Source organism: Harpegnathos saltator, unplaced genomic scaffold (genome assembly GCF_003227715.2).
Source record: "Harpegnathos saltator strain DR-91 unplaced genomic scaffold, Hsal_v8.6 scaffold45, whole genome shotgun sequence".
Classification (NCBI taxonomy): domain Eukaryota; kingdom Metazoa; phylum Arthropoda; class Insecta; order Hymenoptera; family Formicidae; genus Harpegnathos; species Harpegnathos saltator.
In genome coordinates this window covers 1,734,792-1,759,162 of record NW_020230261.1, presented here as the reverse complement: position 1 = coordinate 1,759,162, position 24,371 = coordinate 1,734,792, and the positions used below count along the sequence as shown (strand labels likewise).

The window sequence follows — 24,371 nt, the reverse complement described above, 5'->3', positions numbered from 1 at the left end:
GAACGAAGTAGCTGCTTTAAGCCAGTGGCACACGGTGCTTGTTTTCGTGCTGGATTGCTTGCTGGATGAAAATACTGCGATCTGATTGGTACATTTCCGAAGATGGATAGAACACAAGCAAAGCACGAAAACAAGCACCGTGTGCCGCTGGCTTTAGAGCGCTCTTAAGCCCCGTCTACACAAATTGCAGAACGCAGACCAAGAATCGCAAGCACAAAAATTGACCAATTACAGTCGAATGTGAGAAAATGATCGAGAAAAAGATGATTGGTCAATTTCTGCATCTTGCGATCTATGGTCTGTGTTCTGCGAGCTTTGTAGACAGGACTTTAGTATGCATAATTTGCAAAGATGGTAGGGTATCATAAGTATTATGTGTTTCAGGCCTCATCTGAGAGGGGTTATATATGGTTATCACGATTGCATGATCGCTACACATGTTGACTCGTAATGATATTTATTTTAATATTTAATTAATATTTTATCTGAAATCGTAGAAGTCCGAGAAGGAAGAGAAAAATGCTAAGCATATTGTGCTGCCGTCTACAATGCGAAATATTACGAAATAAGAAACTATGGATAACAACAAAAAATACATATTCCACCAATATTTCAACACGATTAAGATTATCTAACAAATTCTACGTTGCTGATCGTAATCCTGTGTTCCCTCTTCTTTATGTGCGGGTAATATATTCTATAATTATATATACTTAAATCTTACACGTTTACTAATATTTTTAATATATTTTTATTCATATCTTTAATTAATTTTGTAAAATATTGCAGTTATCTTTTATTATATTACATCTACCTTCATGATTTTATACGTTTTATGTAAAAAACTGAACGAATATACAGTATAAAAAGTAATATGTAAAGATCGCTGTCGTATTGCTTCTACAGATATAAATCTACTTATATATATAATATATATACACAATGGGTCGTACATCAAGGAAACGTCACCAAAAGAAGAAGTTGAATCTTACAAAATTGAATGAAAATATTGATGAGTCTTTAATATGTTTACAGTCTTGGCTTTTGGATGAAAACTGCTTGATGATTCATCATTTGATACCAGAATATTTCCCTATTACAGGCAGAGGCTTAAAAACATTAAAGCATATAAAGAGTAATGAAATATTGATACAATTGCCATTACAGATGTTGATAACAACAGATGTGTTATTACAAAGTAATATTAAGATTTTATTTCTTAATAACACTGATATTTTTAGTTCTCAATGTATGCTCTCAGTGTTTCTTGTATATGAAGCTCATTTAGGAATAGACTCAAAATGGTATCTTTATCTGAAAACTCTGCCACAATCTTTCACAAATCCAGATTTCTGTTCTAATAAAGAAAAAGAAACATTGCCAAACTTTATTTTGGATTCTTTGCATCAAGCGCATGAATTAAAAAATGATTTTATTCTGCTAACAAAAGCTATAAAAAACTTAAATGTAATTAATAATAGTCATTGTACACATTGTAATATGCATATGCAGAAGATAATAACATTTACAAAATACAAATGGGCATATTATGTTGTTAATACAAGAGCAATATACATTGATAGTAAATTGTGCAAAATGGATACATTTAACATAAAACAGCCTAATAATTTGGCTCTAGCACCATTCTTAGATTTATTTAATCATGATGTAAATACTGCTACCACAGTATCTGTTATCAAAGATAAGATTGAGAAACAATTTTATCAAATTATTACTTTGAAATCTTTTGATGAAGGATCTCAAGTTTTTATTAATTATGGTTCGCATAATAATTTGAAATTATATGTTGAATATGGATTTTTCATTCCTTGTAATCCACTAGATGAGGTTCATTTTGATATTTCTGATGTACAGAGATGTTTGAATATTTCAAAGAATAAGCTGGATTTTATTATATCTAATAATTTCCACATGAACATGTCATTTATACATGATGGTTTGAATTATAATGCAATAATGACATTGTTCATATCAAATACAAGATTAGAAAGAAATCATTGGAAAGTAAAAATTTATGGTGAAATGTTTGATTCGGATGAACAATATATAATTAATAAACTAGGAATAAGTGTCTTAAACTTGAAAAGAATAAAATATATATATGCTTTAAATAATATGAGGAACATCAAATTTAAAACTTCGAGTTTTGTAATCGCAATTGGTCTTGTAGAAGAATATATTAACATTTTAGATATATCACTCAATGCAATGGAAAAAACAGTAAAATCTTTATATCTAAAAAGCAATAATTTATAGCTTTTCTAAAATAAACTCATATTATTTATGTGATATCTAAGGTGTGTAGTATAATATAGAAATGTATTTTTATATATATAATTTTTTATTAAATATAAGATTGAATATATCATTAATTTTACAAAAAAAAGCTGTATAATAATAAATTATAATTAAATTATTTTTTTAGTTTTTCTTTTATTGACTATCTATCAAAAGATTAAATATTTACGATTCTTTTAGAAATGTTGATTATTTTTAAACATGAATTTATCTTTCAGTGCACCTACATATTTGGCAAAAAATAAATTTGTTAATGTATATTTATCAAGCTTCCTCTAATCATATCATTTAATTTGTTCCAAATATACTGAGATGGTATATAATGTAATGTAGACTTTATTGTTCTACAGTGTTGCAGTGGTAACGTGATAGAGCGTGCTCAGAAAAAGAAAAATGTACCGCAATCTAAATCTATCGTGCCACCGGTGAAATTCACGTCGGTTGTCGCTAGCTTAACTGGATCAAAACCTGGTCAACAGAAGAGAAATTGTTTCCATCCCGGTGTGTCAAGTTTAAGTAGAGATGCGATCGATCTACAAGATAAACCAGAAATCACCAGCACAGACATGCTCAAAGCTATGCTCAAATACATCTGGCCGGAGGTAAGTGATATAAAAAATGATATGAAGATGCTATTGTGCACAATTATTCATAATACAATTCTCATTGCGTATAATTATTGCAGGATGATCCAGAGATACGAAAGAGAGTTAAGATAGCGGTGGGTCTACTTGTAGGAGCCAAAGTTTTAAATGTCATTGTACCATTTACTTTTAAGTATGCAGTGGACTTTTTAAATACCCACAGCGTAGCAACCACCGGTAGTGCTGTAATAGGTTTAACAACTGCACCCGCGACAGTCGCAACTGTAGCAACATCACTGCTGGTAGGATGTAAGAACTTTCATGTATCTTATCCTCCCTGATTACCTTGGTATTTTAACGAAGAAATTTGTGATACAAATTGTGCGTCAAATAATTGTGATCTAACTCTCGTTTTGACAGATGGAATAGCGCGAGCTGGAGCAGCGGGCTTCAGTGAACTCAGAAATGCAGTTTTTGCAAAGGTCGCACAACATTCCATTCGTAAAATAGCGCAAAACGTTTTTCTACATCTACACAATCTCGATATGGCCTTTCACTTGAGCAGACAGACCGGTGCTCTGTCGAAAGTAATATATCTCATTTAATTTATTTTCTGCTCCTTTTTCTAGTTAAATCTGAATATTGGAAAGAACTGCGCTCTTTCATGATGCATTTTCTTTCTTTTCAGACGATAGATCGCGGTAGTCGTGGTATCAATTTTGTTTTGAACGCCATGGTATTTAATATTGTACCCACAGTATTTGAATTGGCATTAGTTAGTACAATTTTGGGAATAAAATGCGGGCCGGAATACTCAGCTGTAGCGCTGAGTTGCGTAGGCATTTATACTGCCTTTACTCTGGGCGTTACTCAATGGCGCACTAAATACAGAATTCATATGAATCAAGCAGAAAATGAAGCAGGCAATAAAGCGATTGATTCACTCATCAATTATGAGACAGTAAAAGTCAGTACCATTATAATAGAATCCACTTGATTCCTTTTCACAGGGATTCTTTTAACAATTTTTTTCTGTTTTAGTATTTCAACAATGAAAAGTTTGAAGCGGAACGATACGACCAATCTCTGAAGAAATATGAAGCAGCATCCCTCAAGACCAGTACGAGCTTAGCTCTGTTAAATTTCGGTCAAAATGCTATTTTCAGTGGCGCATTGAGTCTCATAATGGTGATGGCAGCACAAAACATAATGAATGGTAAATATATCACGTAATCATATTTAAATTAATTACATTTTGTTCATACATGCATTAGAATTTAATCAGATTTTAGTTGATATTTGTAATAAAATCAGCATGTATGCGTTATATAATATCTTTCTATCTCTTTGTTTCAGGTACCATGACTGTTGGAGACCTTGTAATGGTGAACGCTTTATTGTTCCAACTTTCGGTCCCGTTAGGGTTTTTAGGTTCAGTTTATCGCGAAGTTAGACAAGCTTTCATCGACATGCAAACCATGTTTACCTTAATGACAACAGATACTGTTATCAAAGTAAGATTAAATGCAAAGTATTAAGTGCTTTGTCCAGTATCTACTAGTAAAATAATTCTCATAATTTGTATATCCTGTGAATAATGAAACGATTCTTTGTCGATAGTCAAAGGAAAATGCAATAAGATTTTTCGTAACGCCAAATTCCTCGGATATCTTGTTCAAAAATGTAAATTTTCAATATATTGAGGGAAAGTCTATCTTCAAAGACATATCATTCACTATACCAAGTGGTAAAAAAGTTGCTATCGTAGGAGGATCTGGTTGTGGGTAAGGTATTGGATATATAAATTACATTTAATATGTATTATTGAGTATAAATTTTAATAACGAGTACTCAGTCATATTATCTATAATATAATTATTTTTTACACAGTTTCTTATCTTTCCTTTGTAGCAAAACGACAATTGTAAGATTGCTGTACAGATTTTTCGAACCACAGAGCGGCAATATTTATATCAATGGCCACGATATTCGAGATATCGATCTAAATGATCTTAGAAATTGCATTTCAATCGTGCCACAAGTATGAAATGACTGGCATTTTTTACATTTACATTAATATACAGATCATAATATCAATCAGCATCTTTATCTCAATTTATTACGGATTGCAGGATACTGTACTTTTTCACGAAAGTATATTTTACAATCTACATTATGGTAATTTGAGAAAATCGCACGACGAAGTTTTTGAAGCTGCAAAAATGGCAAATCTACATGACTCTATATTAAAGTGGCCAAAAGGATACGACACGCCCGTGGGAGAACGCGGTTTAAAACTAAGCGGAGGAGAAAAACAAAGGGTTGCCATCGCCAGAGCGATCTTGAAGGATAGCCCCATTCTTATTTTTGACGAAGCTACTTCCTCACTGGATTCTATTACGGAACATGTAAATTCTCAAATCACATGTTTCTCATTGTATTACGTAAAGGCTTTTCTTTAAGCCAAATTAAAAATATTTCTTTTGATTTGGATAAATATTTCGTTTGCAGAACATACTCGACGCTCTGCGTAAAGCAACGGAGAAACGGACATCGATCGTAATCGCGCATCGTTTAATGACGGTTATGGATGCCGATGACATACTTGTTTTAGATCAGGGTAATCTAGTCGAAAGAGGAACACATAACTCTCTACTGTTAACACCAAATTCTCTATATAGCAAATTGTGGGATACTCAACATTTTGGCACAAAGAAAACTAATCAAACACAAAAAGAAAGAACCATGAATGAAAAAACTAATTAAAGACACGGTAATATAGGTAAAAATATATTTATATAATACCGAAAGTGAAAGTCTTAATCTTAATATGAATTCAATGCTTGAAATGTGTTCCATGATTACTGAAACTCAGCAGATACAAGAAACAAGTTATTTCAGGTGATAATAGACAGTAATTGCAGTACTGTGTATATATATATATATATATATATATATGATAGACAGTAATATTTATTTTAAAAACAGTGTACATATTGCAAGTAATATTAAATAGTAATAGTAAATAAATTTTATACATTTGGTTTAATTTTTACAAATAATATATATATACATACGTCGTTATATGAGTACCTCATTACGAATGACTGGAATTAAATAAACTGATTATTTTGAGAATAATTTATATATATTTGAGATTATAATAGTGCCAACTGCTATCATTTGTACAGTCCATTTGTAAAAATATAAATTGCAATAAATAATAAACAAGATCTCAGAGAAGTGCGACAAAAAGTATGAGAAAGTATGACAAAAAGAGATATACTACTGTGATCAAAAAATAAGGTGAATTTGTTTATAAAATGAAAAATTTTTATTCTTCCAAACCAGTTTCATCGCCTTCAAAGTACTCCCCGTCCAACACAATGCACTTATGCCAACGTTTTTTCCAATCCTCGAAACAGTCAGAAAAGTCTTTTTCCGGGATGGCCTTCAATACTTTTTTCGATTCGGATTTTATCTCCTCAATCGAGTCGAAACGGTGTCCCCGGAGCGGTCTTTTGAGCTTGTTGAACAGCCAGAAGTCGCACGGTGCTAAATCAGGCGAATACGGTGGTTGTGGAACGAAATGGGTCGAATTTTTGGCAAAATGTTCTCGAAGAACCAATGCAGTGTGGGACGGTGCATTATCGTGGTGCAAAAACCAAGAATTGTCTGCCCATAATTCTGGCCTCTTGAGGCAAATAGCTTCACGCAAACGACGCATAACACTCAAATAATATACCTTGTTAACAGTTTGGCCTGGTGGAAGAAATTCATAATGCACAACACCGCGATAATCGAAGAAAACTGTCAACATGACCTTGATTTTTGAACGACTTTGGCGCGGTTTCTTCGGTCTTGGTTCACCTTTTGCACGATATTCGCTCGATTGGTCGGTTGTTTCCGGATCGTATGCATAGATCCAAGTCTCATCTCCCGTAATGATGCGTTTCATGACGTCCTGATAGTCAGAAATCATTGTTTCACAGATGTCAACGCGACGCTTTTTTTCCAAAAAATTTAGTGTTTTTGGAACCAATCGAGATTTGACGCGTTTGAGGCACAAAACATCTTTTAAAATGGTTTGGGTTGATCCAAATGAAATGCCCGTAGCATCAGCAAGGTCTCTAATTGTCAATCGACGATTTTCGAACAGTAAATCTTTGATTTCCTTGACGTGGCTTTCATCGGTAGATGTTGATGGTCGTCCGGGGCGCTGTTCGTCTTGAACTCGTTCTCGGCCTTCTTTGAAGTCTTTGTACCACTTGTAAACATTTTTTTGCGACATAGCCTTATCACCAAAGGCCTTCTGCAACATCCTCAACGTTTCCGCGGCAGAATATTCATTCCGCAAACAAAATTTAATGCAAATTCTTTGCTCAACAAAATCAGACATAGTAAAAATCGAAAAACTCACTTTTGTATGTTTACAAAAACACGTATAGCTCTGCAGCAATTGAATATATTGACATGAAACTCTGCATAGATGCAGTGCTACCAACCCACCAAAAAATAATTTCATGATTTTATAATACCCGCGAAGTTTAAATGAAAAATTCACCTTATTTTTTGATCACAGTAGTAGATACATATTCCAAAGTTAGGATACGTATACAAGAAAAACATTGATTACTAAATGCTTATATAGATGTTACCTTGACAACCATTCGAAACAGTAATGGATGCCGACCAGACTGCAATGAATTTGGCAGTTTTATGACAAGTTGATATTATAAAAATGAACCGCACGCAATTACAATGCGAGTTATAATTTAAGTACGAGGATAAAATGCAAACTGAAGCATCTACCTTGCCAGTAGTACAACTTAATGTGCATAAAAAATCTGATAGGTAAATGAAATTTGTTGAATATCCTACTGTTGCATGACGTGCGAAAATGAGTTAAATTATTATTTAACATAATACTCAAATAATATGTATGTTGCAATACAAGTCATAAATTAAACTTATTCAATATAATAAGTATATGAATTGCAGAAAATCAAAATCTAATTCAAAAAACTCAACGCTGGAATCTAAGATTTCTCCTTGCAAAAATACATTATTTACATCAAACAGAAAATGCTTGAATCCTTTGCTTGGTTTGTATAAGAATTTAATAGAATATTATTGCTTCATAAGACTTGTTATATTGTATATATATATGTATAGGTGGACCATATAAAAGCAATATCAAACAGCAATCATTGTCTGATGAACCAAGATCTAATAATAAAAGTTTTCTTGGACAAAGGGTGATGTCAGCAAGAATTCTTCGTTTCAAACAATTACAAAACCAATTGGCTGATGCACATTACCATCTAAATGTAAGTATTTATGATCATATCAATATCTACTAAATACTAAGCTTGTTTATGTAACGTAGAAATAATTTTTTGCAGGAACTTGCGAATGAAAACAGATTATTAAAGGCATTGCAAAAGAGGCAGGATTCTGCACTTAGGCGTTATGAAGGGACCAATGCAGAACTACCAAGAATTATAAATTCACATCATGAAGAATTAAGAGTACTTCAAACAAAATATAAGAAATTGAAAGAATTGCATAGGGACACATGTAATCTGCTAAAAGAGAAAGAAAATGAACTTTATACCGTGAATGTAGGTAGCTTTAACAACGCATTCATATAATGAAATATGTTATAAATTTACATACAAATTTAATTTTATAGTCGCAAAATAAGCATTTACTGCAGCTCAGTAAAGATCGAAATCTTGGGGAAAGGGAAAAGTTACAATTACAAATATCCGACATGAATCATGAAATGCAACAACAACAGGAAACTATACAGGTAATGTTCAATATATGTTTAATAATAAGCAATATAAATTAACCAATCATATAAAAATGTGAATAATTTAGTTGTATTTTATATGTAAGTGTAATTTATAATATTTTATTCACAGCTATTACACAGGAAGCTGGCACTTGAAACTAAGAGCATGAAACATCAATTACACATCGAAATTTCTAAACATAAAGAGACACAGAAGAATTTGCAAGAAACAATAGAGAAATTGAAAACTTTAGAATGCTTATTAGACAATCGAGAAAAGAGATTATATTATAATGGTCAATTACCAATTTATAACAAAGAGAAGAATCTAGATAGTCATTCTTTCACAAATCTCAGCGATATCAGGTATAAAAATCATACCCTATATGTACACACATCATACACATACACACACGCACACCCACACCCACACCCACACACGCAACACACACACACACACACACACGCACACACGCACACCACACACACACGCACACACACACACATACACATTTTATTATATATATATATTTTGTTTATATTTAATACATTTTTAGCACCTCCAATGCAGTTAAAGTATCTGGCAGAAATAAAAAGAATGAAAATGGATTGCCAAAAAGCTTGGTGAGAATAAATATATATATTACAATTTTTTTACGAACTTAATTATTATTAATTACAGCCACTACTTGAATCTCTGGAGCCTAATGATGATACAAAAGTATCTAAAACAAATAGTGCTAACCATTCGGAAAATCAATTGAAATCGGAGACAATGGCGAGTTTGTACCAAATACGAAAGTTTCGATTACAAAAGTCACACATGCGTAAACACGCTCATTCTATGAATGATTTGAGGTTCAAGTTTAGAGATCCAGAAGTAGAAGTAACCGATAATGAAAAGATTACAATCTATCAAAACGGATCGGTAGACTTTAAGTCAATGCCAAAAAGAAATAGCCTTAATGATAAAAACGAAAATGGCAGATTGAGAAAGTTATTTAATAGAATAAAAAGTCAAACTTCGCAGAATTTACAAAAAGAAATGGAGCTTGAATCTGATTATTTCTTTGATGATGGAGAAAGTGATAATGTCAGTGAACATAATATCGAATATTGCTCAACGAGTAATATGCAGAAATCTAGAGAATTATATGCAAGGTACGTAATATCAATCACTTTTTTATGTTATATTTGTTTTTATATATGTATATTTTTTTGTGCTCATGAACAGTCGACAAATATAATTATGGGATTACAGCCATTCTGTTATGTCTGTTATAGATTAATTAATGGCATAGACGATACATCTGATACCTTAGATGATATAAAAAAAGTAGACATCCATTATAGTGATGGTGAAGAAAAAAAGGAATTAAGCACGCGTCTAGTGAAAGATTTAGCTTTTCAAAAATTCAACTACAAGAGCAAGTCAGATATATTGCAACATCATAGAAATAAAAAATTTGATGACAGTGACTCTGAAGTTGATTCTGAAGAAAAGATAGATAGAAATGAAGAGTACTTTTCTACAGAATATGAAGCCGATGTAACTAAGTATAGTAAGGAACAATTCTCAAAATCTTGTAATGATACTACTCATCTAGGATACAACACGTCGGAAATTAAGGAACCATTCGAGCTGAAGAATACAAAGCTACAGATGATATCTAATGACACTCTAGATGATATCTATTCACAAGATATAGAAGTTTCTGCACAGATTTCTGAGAAAAAGCTGAAGAACAGGCCGGAAGAACTTTCGGAAAATAATGATGTAGATAATTCCTTTACAGATATAAGAAAGGAAGAATATAAGAAGGAAAAAAAAGAATATTTAGAAAAAGAGCCAGTATATACTGATATATCATATAATAATGTTTATAAAGATATGTTTAAACAAAATAATACGAATGAAGAAATTAATAACCTGTTAAGTCCAGAAAAAGAAGTTCAAGATAATTTGCAACAAGCACACGAGGAATATAAAACAAAAACCCTCACAGAATATATAAAAACTGAAGATTTTAGAGCAATATGTAATGAGGACAAAGCTGTGCTACATCATCCTGAAGAGAATGATTATTCCATGGATAATTTAATAAAAGAATATCATAGACTTCGAGTAGAGGAAACACCAAGAACGAGAAATTATAATGACGAAGAAGAAACATTAAAAGAAGATGACTTCAATGTAGAAACAAATAATAGGTTGAATGCTTTATCAGAGGCAGAAAATATTAATGCATTATCTAACATTGTACAAGCATCACATCATGCTAAACAGGCTAATGAGATAGGAGATGAGATAATAGATGTAAAACACACAACAGACACAAAAAAGAAATTAATTAATTATAATAAAGAAAAGCTGCTGGCTACAATGAAAGCTATAGATGATAACGAAAACATTGAGTTTCTAAATCAGGAATTTAAGAATCATAATGTAGTAAGCAGAATGCAAATAACACAGAATCTTTATCGAGGTGTACCTACACACTCAAAACCAAAACGAGATGTAATTAAAGATATATTTGAAGACAACCACATAGAAAATAAAGTCAGAGGTACTTGCAGTAAATCCCATTAAAAGTTTGGGAGAAACCACTGAAGATAGTCCATAATAAATAATATAAAAACTGCTTTCTACTTATGTTCTTCAATTTTACCAAACTTTTAGTGTAAACACAGCTGAAAAGATATCCAAAAAGAGAAAATGTGTGCATTATATTTTTTCTAGTGTATTGAAGTTTTTATCAATTTGTCCGAGTATGTCACTGAATATTAGATATATTTTATTCAAAATAAAAATCATTCAAAAAACAAACACATCGCCTTAAGAAATTATTATTATAATTATAAGGAGCCAAAAATCATAACAATTATAAGTAAAAGCTAAAAAAAGCGCTTAATTCTTGATCTTATGCTTGATAGTTCTATTTGCATGTGAGTTAGCAAATGACCATTCCATGCCAGGTTTTTTATGACGCAATATATTTCCGATGAGAAGAGGTAGTGTTTTTGTTTTTCTTTGATATTTCTTGATATTTCTGTGTTGTGCTTCTAATTCATGTTGGGAAACATCAAAACATTCCGTATCAGACTTCCATATTTAAACATACGTTAACAATGTAAAGAAGAGTTATTTTTGCATTTCTTTGTCAACAGTCTCGATAGCACCTGTTTAGTTATTCGACCGTTGAGAATTAGTATATAACTAAAACTCCGTACCAGAATTTACTTTTCAAGACGCGGCACATTTGCCGCGTCCTGTGTGCAACCGACCACAGTCTCCAGTACGACCTGCCATCTACTGTCACCTTTCTTTAATCAAGATTCGAACATGTAGTACGACTTAACAATAAATCAGACGGACTTTTTACTTTTGAATAATACGGCTAACGACAAATCAGATTAATTTTTTATTTTTAAATAGATCTTAATAATCGGTTCAAGAACTGTTTTTGTTTTTAATTAACACAACTCTATAATAAATTGGATGAACTTTATATATTCAAGTAATACAACTCAATAATGGAGTAGGAAGGTATTTATTTTCAAAAAGTACGATAAAGTTTTCAGAGGACTTTTTATTTTTAATTATATAATATCTAACAAAATTGTGCAATTTTTAGTTTCCATTTAAACATTGTATAAATAAATTCGATAATGGTTTAAACAAACAATTGTCAGCTACCGCTTAGCGTGTTGTGCGTCATATTGTCAATATGTCACGAACAGGAACAAAACTCGATGCTAAGAAAGTGGCAAGTATAATATTATTTTTTCTTAATATATAGAAAATGTTGCTTTCTTGATAATAAAAGTTATATATTTAATCTTTTTACATTTAAGTATAAAACATGTTCGGGTTAGAGGTTATGGTCATGTGTTATTCATCTAAAATGCCAAAAATCAATAATTCTTATTCTTCGTTATTTCCTTGTGTATTACAGAATTCTGAGTTATTTACTTTAACATATGGTGCACTTGTGGCCCAATTGCTTAAAGACTATGAGAATGTGGAAGATGTTAACAAGCAGTTGGAAAGAATGGGATATAACATGGGAATTCGACTGATAGAAGACTTCCTGGCACGGACAGGTTCTGGGCGATGTTATGACTTCAGAGATACTGCCGAGAAAATTCAAAGTGGATTCAAAATATTCCTTGGCATTACACCAACAATCACAAATTGGAGCCCTGCTGGCGATGAGTTTTCTCTATCTTTTGAGACAAATCCTTTAACTGAATTTGTAGAATTACCGGATCATTGTTTAAACTTGAAATATTGCAATATATTAACTGGTATACTCAGAGGTGCCTGTGAAATGGTACAAATGGAAATCGCCTGCTGGTTTGTACAAGATCAACTTAAAAATGACAATGTTACAGAATTACGTGTGAAATTTGTCAAGAGGCTAGAGGATGCGATACCAGCAGGCGAAGATTAAACTTCTATATTACTTTAATATATAAATATTTATAATTTCATGTATTATATAATTATAATAAAATATTTTGTATCTTGTGTTAAGATATATTATAACAATTAGCCATTTATCTTTATTGCTTGTATTCTGCAAATTTCTCACTTAAAAGTAATATATTAAGAATTTTATTTTTACATCACTGCTTATGTCAATGTTGTAACAGTTATAAAATAGATATTATAAAATTTGTTTAAAATATGCATTAAGGTATCTCTCATCCTTTCATATAAAATAAATTATATATCTTTTATTTATTTTTATAATGACATTTTCTGTAAAATTTTCAGACAATTCTCTTTGTGTGTGCGCGGTGCGTATATGTGTTACTCCTTTGAGATAATAGATGGCTCACAAAGAGCATAGTAGATTGGAAACTTGTTAAGGTTATGTTGTTTGGATGTGTGAAATATAAAAGTTGCAAAATTTGAAATAGATTGTGACTAGTTTTATGAAAATAATTTTTATAATTTTGTTTAATTATATATAAATTGTAATTTAATAACATATATATTCAAATAATATGTTATTATTAAAATAATCGTGGTAGAAAATTTCCTATTAATAAATTAATGCTAATAAGATTATGGAAGTGAGATGTAAACATTGTAGTAAACACCTTTTTAAGGATGATTCTATGTTACTCAATGCACATCATAAAATAAAGCAACATCCAACAGATATGGGATGTAAAACAGATGAACACGATTGCTGCTCATACATGACTATGGAAAATGTGCCACAATGGATCTTGATTATCGTCGAACAAGTATATTCTTACATATATAATAGATTTTGTAACACACATTATATTTATATATATATATATATTTATATATATATATATATATAAGATATATATATATACAATTGACAATAATTTTTTTTTATAGGAATCTTGGACCAAAGGAAAACTGTATTGCCCATATTGCAATAGTCGTTTAGGGACTTTCAATTTTATAAATGACCTAAAGTGTTACTGCAATGAATATGTAAAGCCTCCCATAAGATTAGTCAATAGTAAATTAGACATTTTATATGGAACTAAAACAGTAGCTATGTATAAATAAATTTCATTTTATGTTAATTATAATTGATATATTCATTAAACTATATATGAAACTATAAAAAGCATATTTCTATAAAAAAAGAAAACTGATTTTCTTAATATTTATATTATTGATCATTCTATTATTTTGATTAATATCCTAAGAATTATTTTCTAAATTATTACTATACTAAATTATTTTCTATCAGGTTGTAATATGATAATATAATAAAAAAAACCTCTTATTAGTTTATTTCTCATTTGTGATTTTTATATTTACATAATTTATATGTATATATATTTATATATTTAATTACATCTTTTCTAACTTAGGTATATTATACTTATTTATTTATAATGATGAAAACCCATCACAGAAACTATATATTAACTTACAACGTCTCTATGTATATTTTTTACATAGTACAAGTATATATTAATTACAAATAACATTGTTAACTAGTATTATTTTCTATGAACTATATACATAGTGTAAAATACAAGATATCGAGATGGATTATGTACAAAACTCTAGACAATACATATGATGTACAATGTATATCAAGTTTAGATGGAAGTATATATGTTACAAAAATTTAATACTAATTCTCCTATTTTGTAAATTATATAATTTGTAATAAATTTTTGGATAAGAGAAATTATCAATATTCACATACAAAATATTGTATTGAAAGCTCTTAAAATTCTTAGGTTTTTATATAAATGTTTAATTAAAAATTTATCGTCCTATTTCCTAACTTATAATAAGATAACACCGGGTGTAAAAAATAAATGCGTGTATGAAGAAGAATGCTGAATTAAAGATCAATGTTAAAGAGACTAATATCAGCTGCTCTGTTCCTTACATTAATTTTTTATTTGTAATAAACTTGCAAATTTTGTAAATAATATCTATATGTATAAGTAATATTACAAAAATATATAAGTGGCATACATTTTCTTTCACCACTGTGAAAAAATAATATTAAGTACTTTTGTAGTGACAATTCAAGATACATAATTATTTTTACTAAAAATGTTAAATGTCTAATCATTATATGAATATAATAATTCATTGAAAAAATTGTTATTAAAAAAAATATTACATTTTATTTATATTCCGTTATGCACTATCTATCAGTATTCATATTATCTAATATTGCCAATATTCTCATTTATCGTCATTCTATCGAATTCTTAGTTCATCACAGTGGTTGAAAAAAAAAATAAAAATAAAGAAAAGAAATAAGCAAAAGTAACTGGAAACATATATCAATCTTTATGTAAATTAATAAGAAATGAAGTATTAAGAAAATTCTCACATAATAGACTTGTATTCAAGGCACATATGGTTCGCTACGTAACATTATGTAAAACAGTTCAGAGCTACATTAGAATAGTATAAAAGTTAGTTGATCCGCTCCATCATGATATTATGCGACGAATAAAGTCGAAATATGGTAATAACGCAAGCGTTATTTTAAGTGTAACATTTGGATCAGCCACAAGAAGAGCATAAACATTAATCATTCAACAGTAAAAGTTAATAAAGGCAATACATAATACAATGAAATACATACTGGATCAACCAACATATTGGACGTGAGAAACAACCTCCTATTCGCATTGATATACAGTACATCCTTTCCTAGAAGCTTTTTAATAACAATCGAAACACTCAGGATATTTATTACAGTCCAATAAGTAAGCTTAGTTGCTACAACTGGAACATTTCATCTTGTTGCTGCTCAAGTCTTTGTAAAGAAGTTTTTACTCTTCTTCCTTGCGTCATAACTACAGCAGTTGGAAAGTTATGCATATCACTAGAAGACGCGGGTCTGCTGGAGTCAGAAGGACTATTCGACGTAGTGGAGTGAGAGTTTCGTAATTTAGCGGATGCACGACGTCGTTGTACGTAAACGTCATTGCTATTGGTACAGAATCTGCAATAAGATTATTTCTGTGTTTTGCACTTGATCTTGAACTTATGCTATTTACTGATAAGGATTTACTGATAAGAATGTATTTCTTTTAATGTCTCTTTAAATAGTGATGTAACGCGTTTGGGCTCGAATATATTAAAAAAACACTTTGCAAAAACTTGCCTTAGTCTATAGAATCTCTAAATTATCAGTTAAATCAGACAATTCGATAGTTAACATCTATTAAATTTCAGATGTACGTTAATTCTATTGGAGATGCATGTAAAGCGCAGAAAATAACTTACTCACTGTTCCCTTGAGCACGTTTGACTTCTTTCTTGACATTAGCTATTGAAGTATCCATCTTAGCTAAGAAATCATTAACTGAACTCTCATCATCGATAGATGATGATATAGAAGAAGGACTAGATATCTACAAAATATAATGCATGTTTATAAAGATTGCCTATTTTTAATATAAAATAAAATACAATACCAATATATCTTATGGCCTTTTTCCACTTTTACTTACATTTGGAGGTACATCATGTTCCTCAGAAGGTACTACTGGCTCATCGTTATATACAGAGGCAGGGCTATCAGCATTTACAGGAATAAGCAAGTGTTCTCGTAAAAATAAACTATCTGATGCCCATAATCTATTGACCCTCCTTATTTGTTCCGTCTACAAGACAGAATGTATTGAGCAACGAATATCATATAGTGTTATCAAACAGCATGAGTTCAAAACCAAATGCAAGGTACAGAAATAAAAGTGCAATGTATACAAATGAATCATACCGTAACACCATACTTGAGAGCAATTCCTTGTAGAGTATCCGAGGCGGATATTATATGTTTCACCAAGCTTTCAGTCCGTGTCATGTGTTTAGCTGTGCTCCCATACTTCTTCAGAGTCCTCCCGGTATCTCGAATACATCTACGTTCCTCCATCTCTCTGGCGCCGTTCCGCTCCATCGTTGTAGGCCTTCAAAGTGATGATATGCGCCAGAGGACAGAATATACCATAACCAGTCGTCGTTTATTTCAGAGATCGCGGGGACTCTGTGTCATTTCATGATCGCGTCTTCACATAACCTAGTAGAGAATTTCGTGAGAGATTTTAGTTGTTTTAAAGGTTGACAGATTCCTGATGAAGCGAGCGAGCGAGCATTATAACTGCGTTAAAGATTCATGTTATTTCGTCGATTTCGCGTCATTTCGTCTTACGTTTATCTTGTGACACATGCACCCGAGGATGGTGATGACAGTGATGACTTAAGGAGTTAACACTTACGAAGCAGGTACAGGTAATAATAACAACGAGCAATTTAAGAGGCTGGAAGCGTTATTATCGTGTTTGGAGCGGCGTGCACGCGTGCACGAAGTTTCACCATTGTTCTGGAATCATTGACAATTCTCGTGGACGTTCTCTCGTGATATTTGACACCGAGCGAACGAATATCACGAGTGTGTCACTAGTACCGATTCGACAATAGGTATTATGTGTATATGCTATGGCTGTCGTATATGATCAGATCAGCGCGAACACGACGAATATGATGGAATATTTTACATATACGTACTTAATTATAGCGGATCTATCGCTAAAATTGACCGCTAAAGAGATTCACGTGATGCGAATGAAATTGTTAACAAATCCGGTAGTCGCGAAAGGATGCGACAGTTGCTAAGACAGTAATTTCGAAAAGCCCCGCACAAAGCAGGAGAAAGAAAATTAATTTCGGATACTCTTCGTCGACGCGATATTAATACGTAAAGATTATCTTCTTCTCGTGAAGGAACAAGTTTCAAGACACACCTTGCAGCTAGCATCACGTGCGATTGCATAAAAAAAGAAAAGAATGCGGCGCGATCATATGACCGTACGTAACTTTCGGCGGAGAATGCAACTTGCGAACAACTTTCACCTCGACGGATTTGGTATTTATCCGGGAAACTCAAATCTACGACAGGCGTAGATCAAAAGGCAGAACACTCTGGATTCGGATACAAGTCTTGTGGGTGTGTAAAATAAGAAAATAATGGAATGAGATTTTAATAAAAAAATGTTCATTATAATATACGTTACACAGTTATCTATTTTTAAATACAATATATTACAGAGAAACACACACAATTATAATTTATTGTTATTAATATTTTTATATCTATTATAATTAGCTTATGATTAATAGTATTATGTTATTACTATATGCTAGCCTCGATGAATATATAAGGCAGCAGGAAAAATTATGTGTAATGGGAGACTAATTAATGCATGTTTTTTTTTGTTTATTAGGGCAACTTTATCGTCGATTATTACGATTGTATTAATCCCCAGTAGCTGTGCAACAGTAACGGCGATATTGGTAATAAATAGTTAACGTAAGGATAAATATTACGCTACCGCGGCAGTGTATACTTCCTGGATTCTGGGTAAAGGGGCTTGTTCCTCTAATTATCAGGACTATATCGACTAATATTCTACATGATAGACCCCCTTCCCGCTATTCCAAATAGTATGGCTACTTAATGATGATAACACATCAACAAGCAGCGTTTATAATTATTTAAAATTATTATTTTCCATAAACTGTGTCACAGATAAGAAGTTACAGATAAACTTTTATCTTTACGAATACCTACACAATCGCGATTTGATTTCCTTATAAACCTTTCTCATGAAATAAACAATAGGAGAACGATCAGAGTTACAACAAAATTGGAAGTGTAGACACGTAAAAGTTAAGGCTATCTAGAAAAAAAATACGAGTACAAAAACTGCTCCGTTTGATGTAATAGTAGAAACCATTATTTTGATGTGAGTGTATCTTGATTTACATTTCACACAAACACTTTAGCAAGAGCGTCCGCGCCTGCGCTCGCTATAAACGGTCGTGATGGGTGGAACGCTACGTCTAGAATACTTTCGTCGAACTTTTTCCGATGTGCTGTTATCTCCTGAACACAAGTCTTGTTATCCATGTTCCATAATCTTATACTGCAATCATGACCTACGCAATACCAAGTGATGTGTTAGAAAATGAATATCATCTATGACTGTTAGGCAATTCCATTAAAATTTAGACCAAAAACTCGAACAAATTGTATCAATACTAGATTTGATTGATCGATCCGTAATATTATATATATTTTTTACACTTACTGCCTGAAAGTAAGTATAGACCATGAGGATCTACAGCAAGACTAGTAACTGCGTCCAAGTGTGCTACCATCGCATGAGCGAGAGTGGCTGACCGGTGATCATAAAATCGAATATGCCGATCTTCGTGCGCGGTTACGACAAGCGGTAACGTCGGATGTGCTACAACGCGATTCACGCCCTTCGTTTCGTTTGCCTCGAGTCGCGCCACGATCGCACCAGTCTCGGTGTCAAACACCACGCAAGCTCCTTCATAAGCCACGACTAGCTTGTGTGGCTCGTCCCTGATAAAGTCGACTGAGGTCGGTATGCCGTCTATAAAAGAAGAAGAGGAAAACATTAGGAGGATCGTATCGCAAAGTTGTAAATCGCCTGAGGATGGAGAGAAAACTTACAGCCAATCGATATTTGCTAGATAAAGCTTTCTGCGAACTTGAGATAATTCTCATGTTATTTTATTACAGTACAATTGGCGTTATAATTGATTACTCATTGTCAGAGTTGGACATTGTTCAAATAAATTTTAACATTCTATCTTATTTATCCTATAAGCACATGCTCGGAACTAAATTCTAACGAATAAGAAATAAAATTTTATTCAAATAAAATTTAACACGAATATAAAAATAAACGATAGAATTATCTATTGTTAATAAATTTAATTTTGAATAAAAATTTAATTTCAAATCATACGAAATCACATCTGTCCAACTTCAGTCATTATCATTATAATTCGTACCAATATCGTATCGTATCGACAGTTCATTAGACTTACTTCATATGTGTTAGATAGCGTCTGCTTACCTTGTTCCGAAACATACGTATTGAGAAGAGGTACTGGTGCCTGCGGCGCCCATAATTTTACAGTTCCGTCCGCGCTAAACGATAACATAGTGGGACGTACATGATACATGCTCAAGCCCCAGACAGCATTTGTGTGCCCCGTTAACGTATGACTAAGGACACTTGGTTCGTACGAGTCGTATGGATCAATGTTAGCCGATGGTAATGTCCAACAATGGATCATGCCATCTAAACCACCGCTGTAACATCGATTGCCCGTACTACACATGGCTAGACACAATACAGGTCCAGTGTGTGATCTGAATGTGTAAAGTGGTTCTACATCTAACGAAGCTGACCTAAAAGAATATTAAAACATAAAATTATGATATATAGTATCTTTAAAATGAAATGTTGCGGTTTATATTTTATATATTTTCACAGCATTAATCGATATTGGATTTACTTTTTTGCCGGTACAGTCTTATGAAGATTCCACAACTTCAGTGTGTGATCATCGCTTGCGGTAATAAGAACCGGATCTGCGGGGTGGAAGACGAGTGCTCTAACAGCGTCAAAATGCGAACGTAACGTATATTTAGCGTTCCATGTTTTTCTGAAGGTCTCCTTCGTGGTAGAAACCATCTATGTCACAAGAAATAATACGTTAAGAATGTCAACAAACTGTAACTCTTACATAGCTGAAAAAGCGACTCGACTGAAATAAAAGGGAAAATTCTTGGAACTTACATCGTACGATATTTCTGCATCATTGTTGACACATAATTGTTCTAATTCTCCTAATTCCAGCGTGGAGTCACCGCCTTCTTTATTATTTGGGCGTCTTGGATCTTGTTGTAATCCTCTATGTAATAAATCTACAGGCATCGTTAGATTATGTGATTATATGTGACAATAACCAACAAGACATCTATTATTGTAATAGGTTAATATTTTATCTTAAAGTGCACGAACAAAAAGGGATTTACTAACCCCATTTTGAAGAATTCATTTCCAGATGGATAGAACCAGGTGGCGATTCTTCAATTTCTGTGAGGAGATTTAATTCATTTAATACCTCTTCTGCCTCTGCATCTGTATCAACATCTTCCGCTAGAAGAGGGATAGATGCCTGAAAAATAAGAAACTATGTTAACAAGTAGCGTGAATAATATTATTAAAACACAAGATGATAGTAAACATTACTTTATTTGGTTTGGTGTCTGTATTTGTATCATAAATTTCGTCTTCCCCGTCTCCTTCTTCCTCTTCCATATCCATATCTGTGTGTCCCAAAAATTCAAAATTGGCTATAACAGCAGCTTCGGTATCTAATATCATAGCTTCTGCTATAGACGATGGTTGTTGCTGAAACAACAAATCACATATAAATGTATAACAGAATCGTAACTATCGTAATGCAGCTTAATTCTCTTAATTAAGTTCATATTGTTTTAAAAACATAAACATGTTTATTTATCTCTACCTTTTTCGGATGTTTCCCCCGGAGTATAAGACTTACATCGGATGATTCTTGTCTATCCTGTGTTCCTTCATTTCCATTTAATGCAGGGGTATTCATCTCATCTGAATCTGTATTATTATTCAAGCCAAGCAATGATCGCACTCTGTTTGATCGTACATCTATAATTGTATCAGTATATCCAATCTCTTGTAAATATCTGCAATAAAACAGTTTCTTTTATATTCTAGTTTTGTACAATGAAGTTAGATGCTTGTATTTCTTTCTACATTTCCAAAATTAAAGCATGTTTCACATACTGCCTTAGAAGTTGACGACCTTGTCTCCAACTAACATTACTGACAGATGTAAATGAAGCTTCTCCATCTCCTCCTCCTCCTCCTTCTCCTGTTCCTCCTCCACCGCCACCACTACTTTCAGAGATATTGCATGTGGTGCCTTCTTCGTAAAGAGGCGGTTTAACATCTCCTTGCATTACCAAGTCTGTACCATATTTTAGTTTATGATACCTTGCTCTATATAAATTACAGAAATTATTACTATGAGATCAACAGATCATAGATACTTATTATAAATAATATTATACAGTTCAGTAATATTATACAGTAATTATACAGTTCAGTGATTCAGAGAATAAAGTAATATTAATATCTAATTTAGGTACAGTAAGACTAATAATAAATTCCAATAAAGTTCATCTGTGATTTTGCATTCAGATAAATTTAAGAGAGAAATATGACTTATCAAATTATATTCTCTAATATATTAAATAAGTAGATGAAAGTGCAATTATATAATTTTACAAAGATTATATTAAACACACACACACACACACACACACACACACACACACACACACACATATACAGAAATAGTAAAATATAGAATGTACTAGAATATTATATTTAAGATTTAATTGTACTTCAGATTTTATTAAAAAAAAGAAAAAAAAAAAAAAGAACATAGTTATCTGCTTTACATGAAATTACTATATGATATATAAGTAGTTATTGATTTATTATTTACCTTTCTTGCTTAAGTGCATATTCTAACATTTTTATTCGCCTCACTAGATCATTCTTCAAATTTTCCTGTCCTTTTCTTTCACCTTGAAGAAAAGCTATCCTAGCCTACGTAACAAAGTACCAAGTTGAATCAATCGCTGTTAGTATTTGATCATCTCATAGTAACACTGATATACTTATTAAATATTATATCAACAACCTTTGTATATGCATGCAACTTTTTCATATTTTACAATATGTAAACAATGTCCTCCATCAGTATGCTCAAACAGTTTGAACATCAAAAGAAAAGGAATATTCCTTGCTTTCGACAACATGTTAGGTTCAAAGCAGTATTATTTTTTTCACGAACGACCATACATTAAAATTACAAAATTCGCGCTGCTAACACGATCTGTCGCGGATATCCGCGTTGTCTCAGAGCCTGTGTCTGTCGGACCTTATGTTTTCCTTCATCCTTCTGTCACATGACAGCTGAGATGACACGCAAGGCGGATAATCGTCGCGTGTTCCCTCGTGCATGTTTTGCACGTACCGCGTATGCCGAGTCGTGTAGCGTACCTGAAATTCTGCCCTGTCCAGCTCCCACTGAGATCTCTCGAGCTCGAAGCGGGCCCACTCGTGCTGAATGAAGTGCAAGATACCAGGCATTGAGTACTGCGGCCGTTGATCCTTAGCGTCGCCGTTGCTGCCATTGTCACTGCCCTGGATCGTTTTGTTCACGAGGGAAACGTTCGCGCCGCCGGACAACTGGCCGTTGTGATTCTGGGACGCGGGGCTGCAACTATCCTCCATTGTGGCACCACAAAACTGGCTCGGCACCTTCATTTCATGACACGGCGGCCATTACAGCAACTTCCCTTTCTTCGCCGAGTACCCCGAGAGCGCTCTCCGGTCGGACAATGTATTTCGATCGGGCGAGTCGGAAAAGGAGACAATTATTACGCATGCGGACGCGTCCGGGGCGCGTGTGTGCGAGTCGCGCGAAGAAAAAAACCCGCAGCCCCGCTGCACCGCCACTACAAAGCTCAGCCCCGTGTGCGCCGCTGCTCTCTCGCGCGATGCTCTCTTCCGGAAAAAAGCGAGGCGGAATCGCGGTGGATCGTTGCTTCCTCTCTACTACTGCGTCGGCTCTGCTCCGTCCGTCTCGTCCGCTTCGTCGCACGTCAACGGGTCAACGGGTGAAAGTTATCGCACGACATGCTTCGCAACCAGCTGCAACAAGAAGCTCGTGCACCGTTCGCGACCGAACCGGTCCGCGCGCATCGTCCATCGAATTAACTACGATCTGACCTTTGACGATCACACCGGCGACATTCACCTATCCTCGCGCGGCCGTCCCGTTCGTCGTCAGAGCCGACCGTCCGTTTGTTTTCCTAGTCCTGCTACGCGGCGCGTTATATGCTTCACGTCACCTTTTATTGGCCCGCCCGTCTAGTTACGAGTTGTCCCGTTCCGTCTCTGACGTGCGCAGACTCGCTTCATTCATCCGCGTCGTGCCGCGATCTGTATGTGGACCAATAATGTGATGTGGCGTGCGCGCTGGCCGAGTAAGATAGCGCCTAACAGCATGTGTGCCGAGCCTAAGGTGCCACCGTACTCTTCTCGTATGACATACTGCCGTTGCGTCACAACGATCGACGGATTTCGATCCGACGACGGCTAGATTACTCGCCGGTTAAATAAGGTTTCATTTCGTAATGAAATGACAACTGACACTTGTTATCATAATAATTCATACCGGGATAATA

The 24,371-nt window shown here is 33.3% G+C and overlaps 6 protein-coding genes across 10 annotated transcripts; 4 read left to right on the top strand and 2 right to left on the bottom strand.

Annotated features, from left to right (window-relative positions):
- Positions 1–386: 386 nt before the first annotated feature.
- On the top strand, positions 387–5,836 carry ABCB7 (ATP binding cassette subfamily B member 7). The gene is made up of 11 exons (XM_011142376.2): positions 387–687; positions 2,670–2,921; positions 3,005–3,212; positions 3,324–3,490; positions 3,592–3,870; positions 3,945–4,119; positions 4,260–4,417; positions 4,524–4,687; positions 4,815–4,944; positions 5,036–5,311; positions 5,415–5,836. The coding sequence occupies exons 1-11, from the start codon at positions 520–522 to the stop codon at positions 5,667–5,669; spliced, it is 2,232 nt and encodes a 743-aa protein (XP_011140678.1). The 5' UTR covers positions 387–519; the 3' UTR covers positions 5,670–5,836.
- Positions 5,837–7,506: 1,670 nt separating this feature from the next.
- LOC105183951 (interaptin) lies at positions 7,507–11,420 on the top strand. Its single transcript, XM_019841800.2, has 9 exons — positions 7,507–7,757; positions 7,905–8,008; positions 8,079–8,233; positions 8,309–8,527; positions 8,599–8,718; positions 8,834–9,069; positions 9,261–9,327; positions 9,386–9,864; positions 9,988–11,420. Exons 1-9 carry the CDS (start codon positions 7,696–7,698, stop codon positions 11,291–11,293), a joined length of 2,748 nt encoding a protein of 915 aa, XP_019697359.1. The 5' UTR covers positions 7,507–7,695; the 3' UTR covers positions 11,294–11,420.
- Positions 11,421–12,324: 904 nt separating this feature from the next.
- Positions 12,325–13,197, top strand: Bet3 (blocked early in transport 3). Its single transcript, XM_011142373.3, has 2 exons — positions 12,325–12,470; positions 12,660–13,197. Exons 1-2 carry the CDS (start codon positions 12,432–12,434, stop codon positions 13,155–13,157), a joined length of 537 nt encoding a protein of 178 aa, XP_011140675.1. The 5' UTR covers positions 12,325–12,431; the 3' UTR covers positions 13,158–13,197.
- A 545-nt stretch (positions 13,198–13,742) lies between these two features.
- Positions 13,743–14,324, top strand: LOC105183950 (E3 ubiquitin-protein ligase RNF180-like). Its single transcript, XM_011142414.3, has 2 exons — positions 13,743–13,962; positions 14,087–14,324. The coding sequence occupies exons 1-2, from the start codon at positions 13,780–13,782 to the stop codon at positions 14,261–14,263; spliced, it is 360 nt and encodes a 119-aa protein (XP_011140716.1). The 5' UTR covers positions 13,743–13,779; the 3' UTR covers positions 14,264–14,324.
- A 1,041-nt stretch (positions 14,325–15,365) lies between these two features.
- On the bottom strand, positions 15,366–18,119 carry red (LysM peptidoglycan-binding domain-containing protein red). 5 transcript variants are annotated; one of them, XM_019841805.2, is made up of 5 exons: positions 17,986–18,119; positions 16,965–17,261; positions 16,696–16,848; positions 16,469–16,596; positions 15,366–16,184 (listed from the first exon to the last, which is right to left on the bottom strand). In XM_019841805.2, the coding sequence occupies exons 2-5, from the start codon at positions 17,139–17,141 to the stop codon at positions 15,959–15,961; spliced, it is 684 nt and encodes a 227-aa protein (XP_019697364.1). In that variant the 5' UTR covers positions 17,142–17,261; positions 17,986–18,119; the 3' UTR covers positions 15,366–15,958. The 5 variants fall into 5 exon arrangements, with proteins under 5 accessions (XP_019697364.1, XP_019697363.1, XP_011140673.1 ...); XM_019841804.2 differs by lacking the exon at positions 17,986–18,119 and adding an exon at positions 17,750–17,969; XM_011142371.3 differs by lacking the exon at positions 17,986–18,119 and adding an exon at positions 17,394–17,736.
- A 338-nt stretch (positions 18,120–18,457) lies between these two features.
- Cka (Connector of kinase to AP-1) lies at positions 18,458–24,298 on the bottom strand. Its single transcript, XM_011142369.3, has 12 exons — positions 23,914–24,298; positions 23,182–23,835; positions 22,622–22,725; positions 21,895–22,110; positions 21,599–21,794; positions 21,319–21,480; positions 21,106–21,244; positions 20,863–20,990; positions 20,579–20,757; positions 20,134–20,471; positions 19,333–19,644; positions 18,458–19,180 (listed from the first exon to the last, which is right to left on the bottom strand). The coding sequence occupies exons 2-12, from the start codon at positions 23,446–23,448 to the stop codon at positions 19,011–19,013; spliced, it is 2,211 nt and encodes a 736-aa protein (XP_011140671.2). The 5' UTR covers positions 23,449–23,835; positions 23,914–24,298; the 3' UTR covers positions 18,458–19,010.
- Between the last annotated feature and the right edge of the window lie 73 nt (positions 24,299–24,371).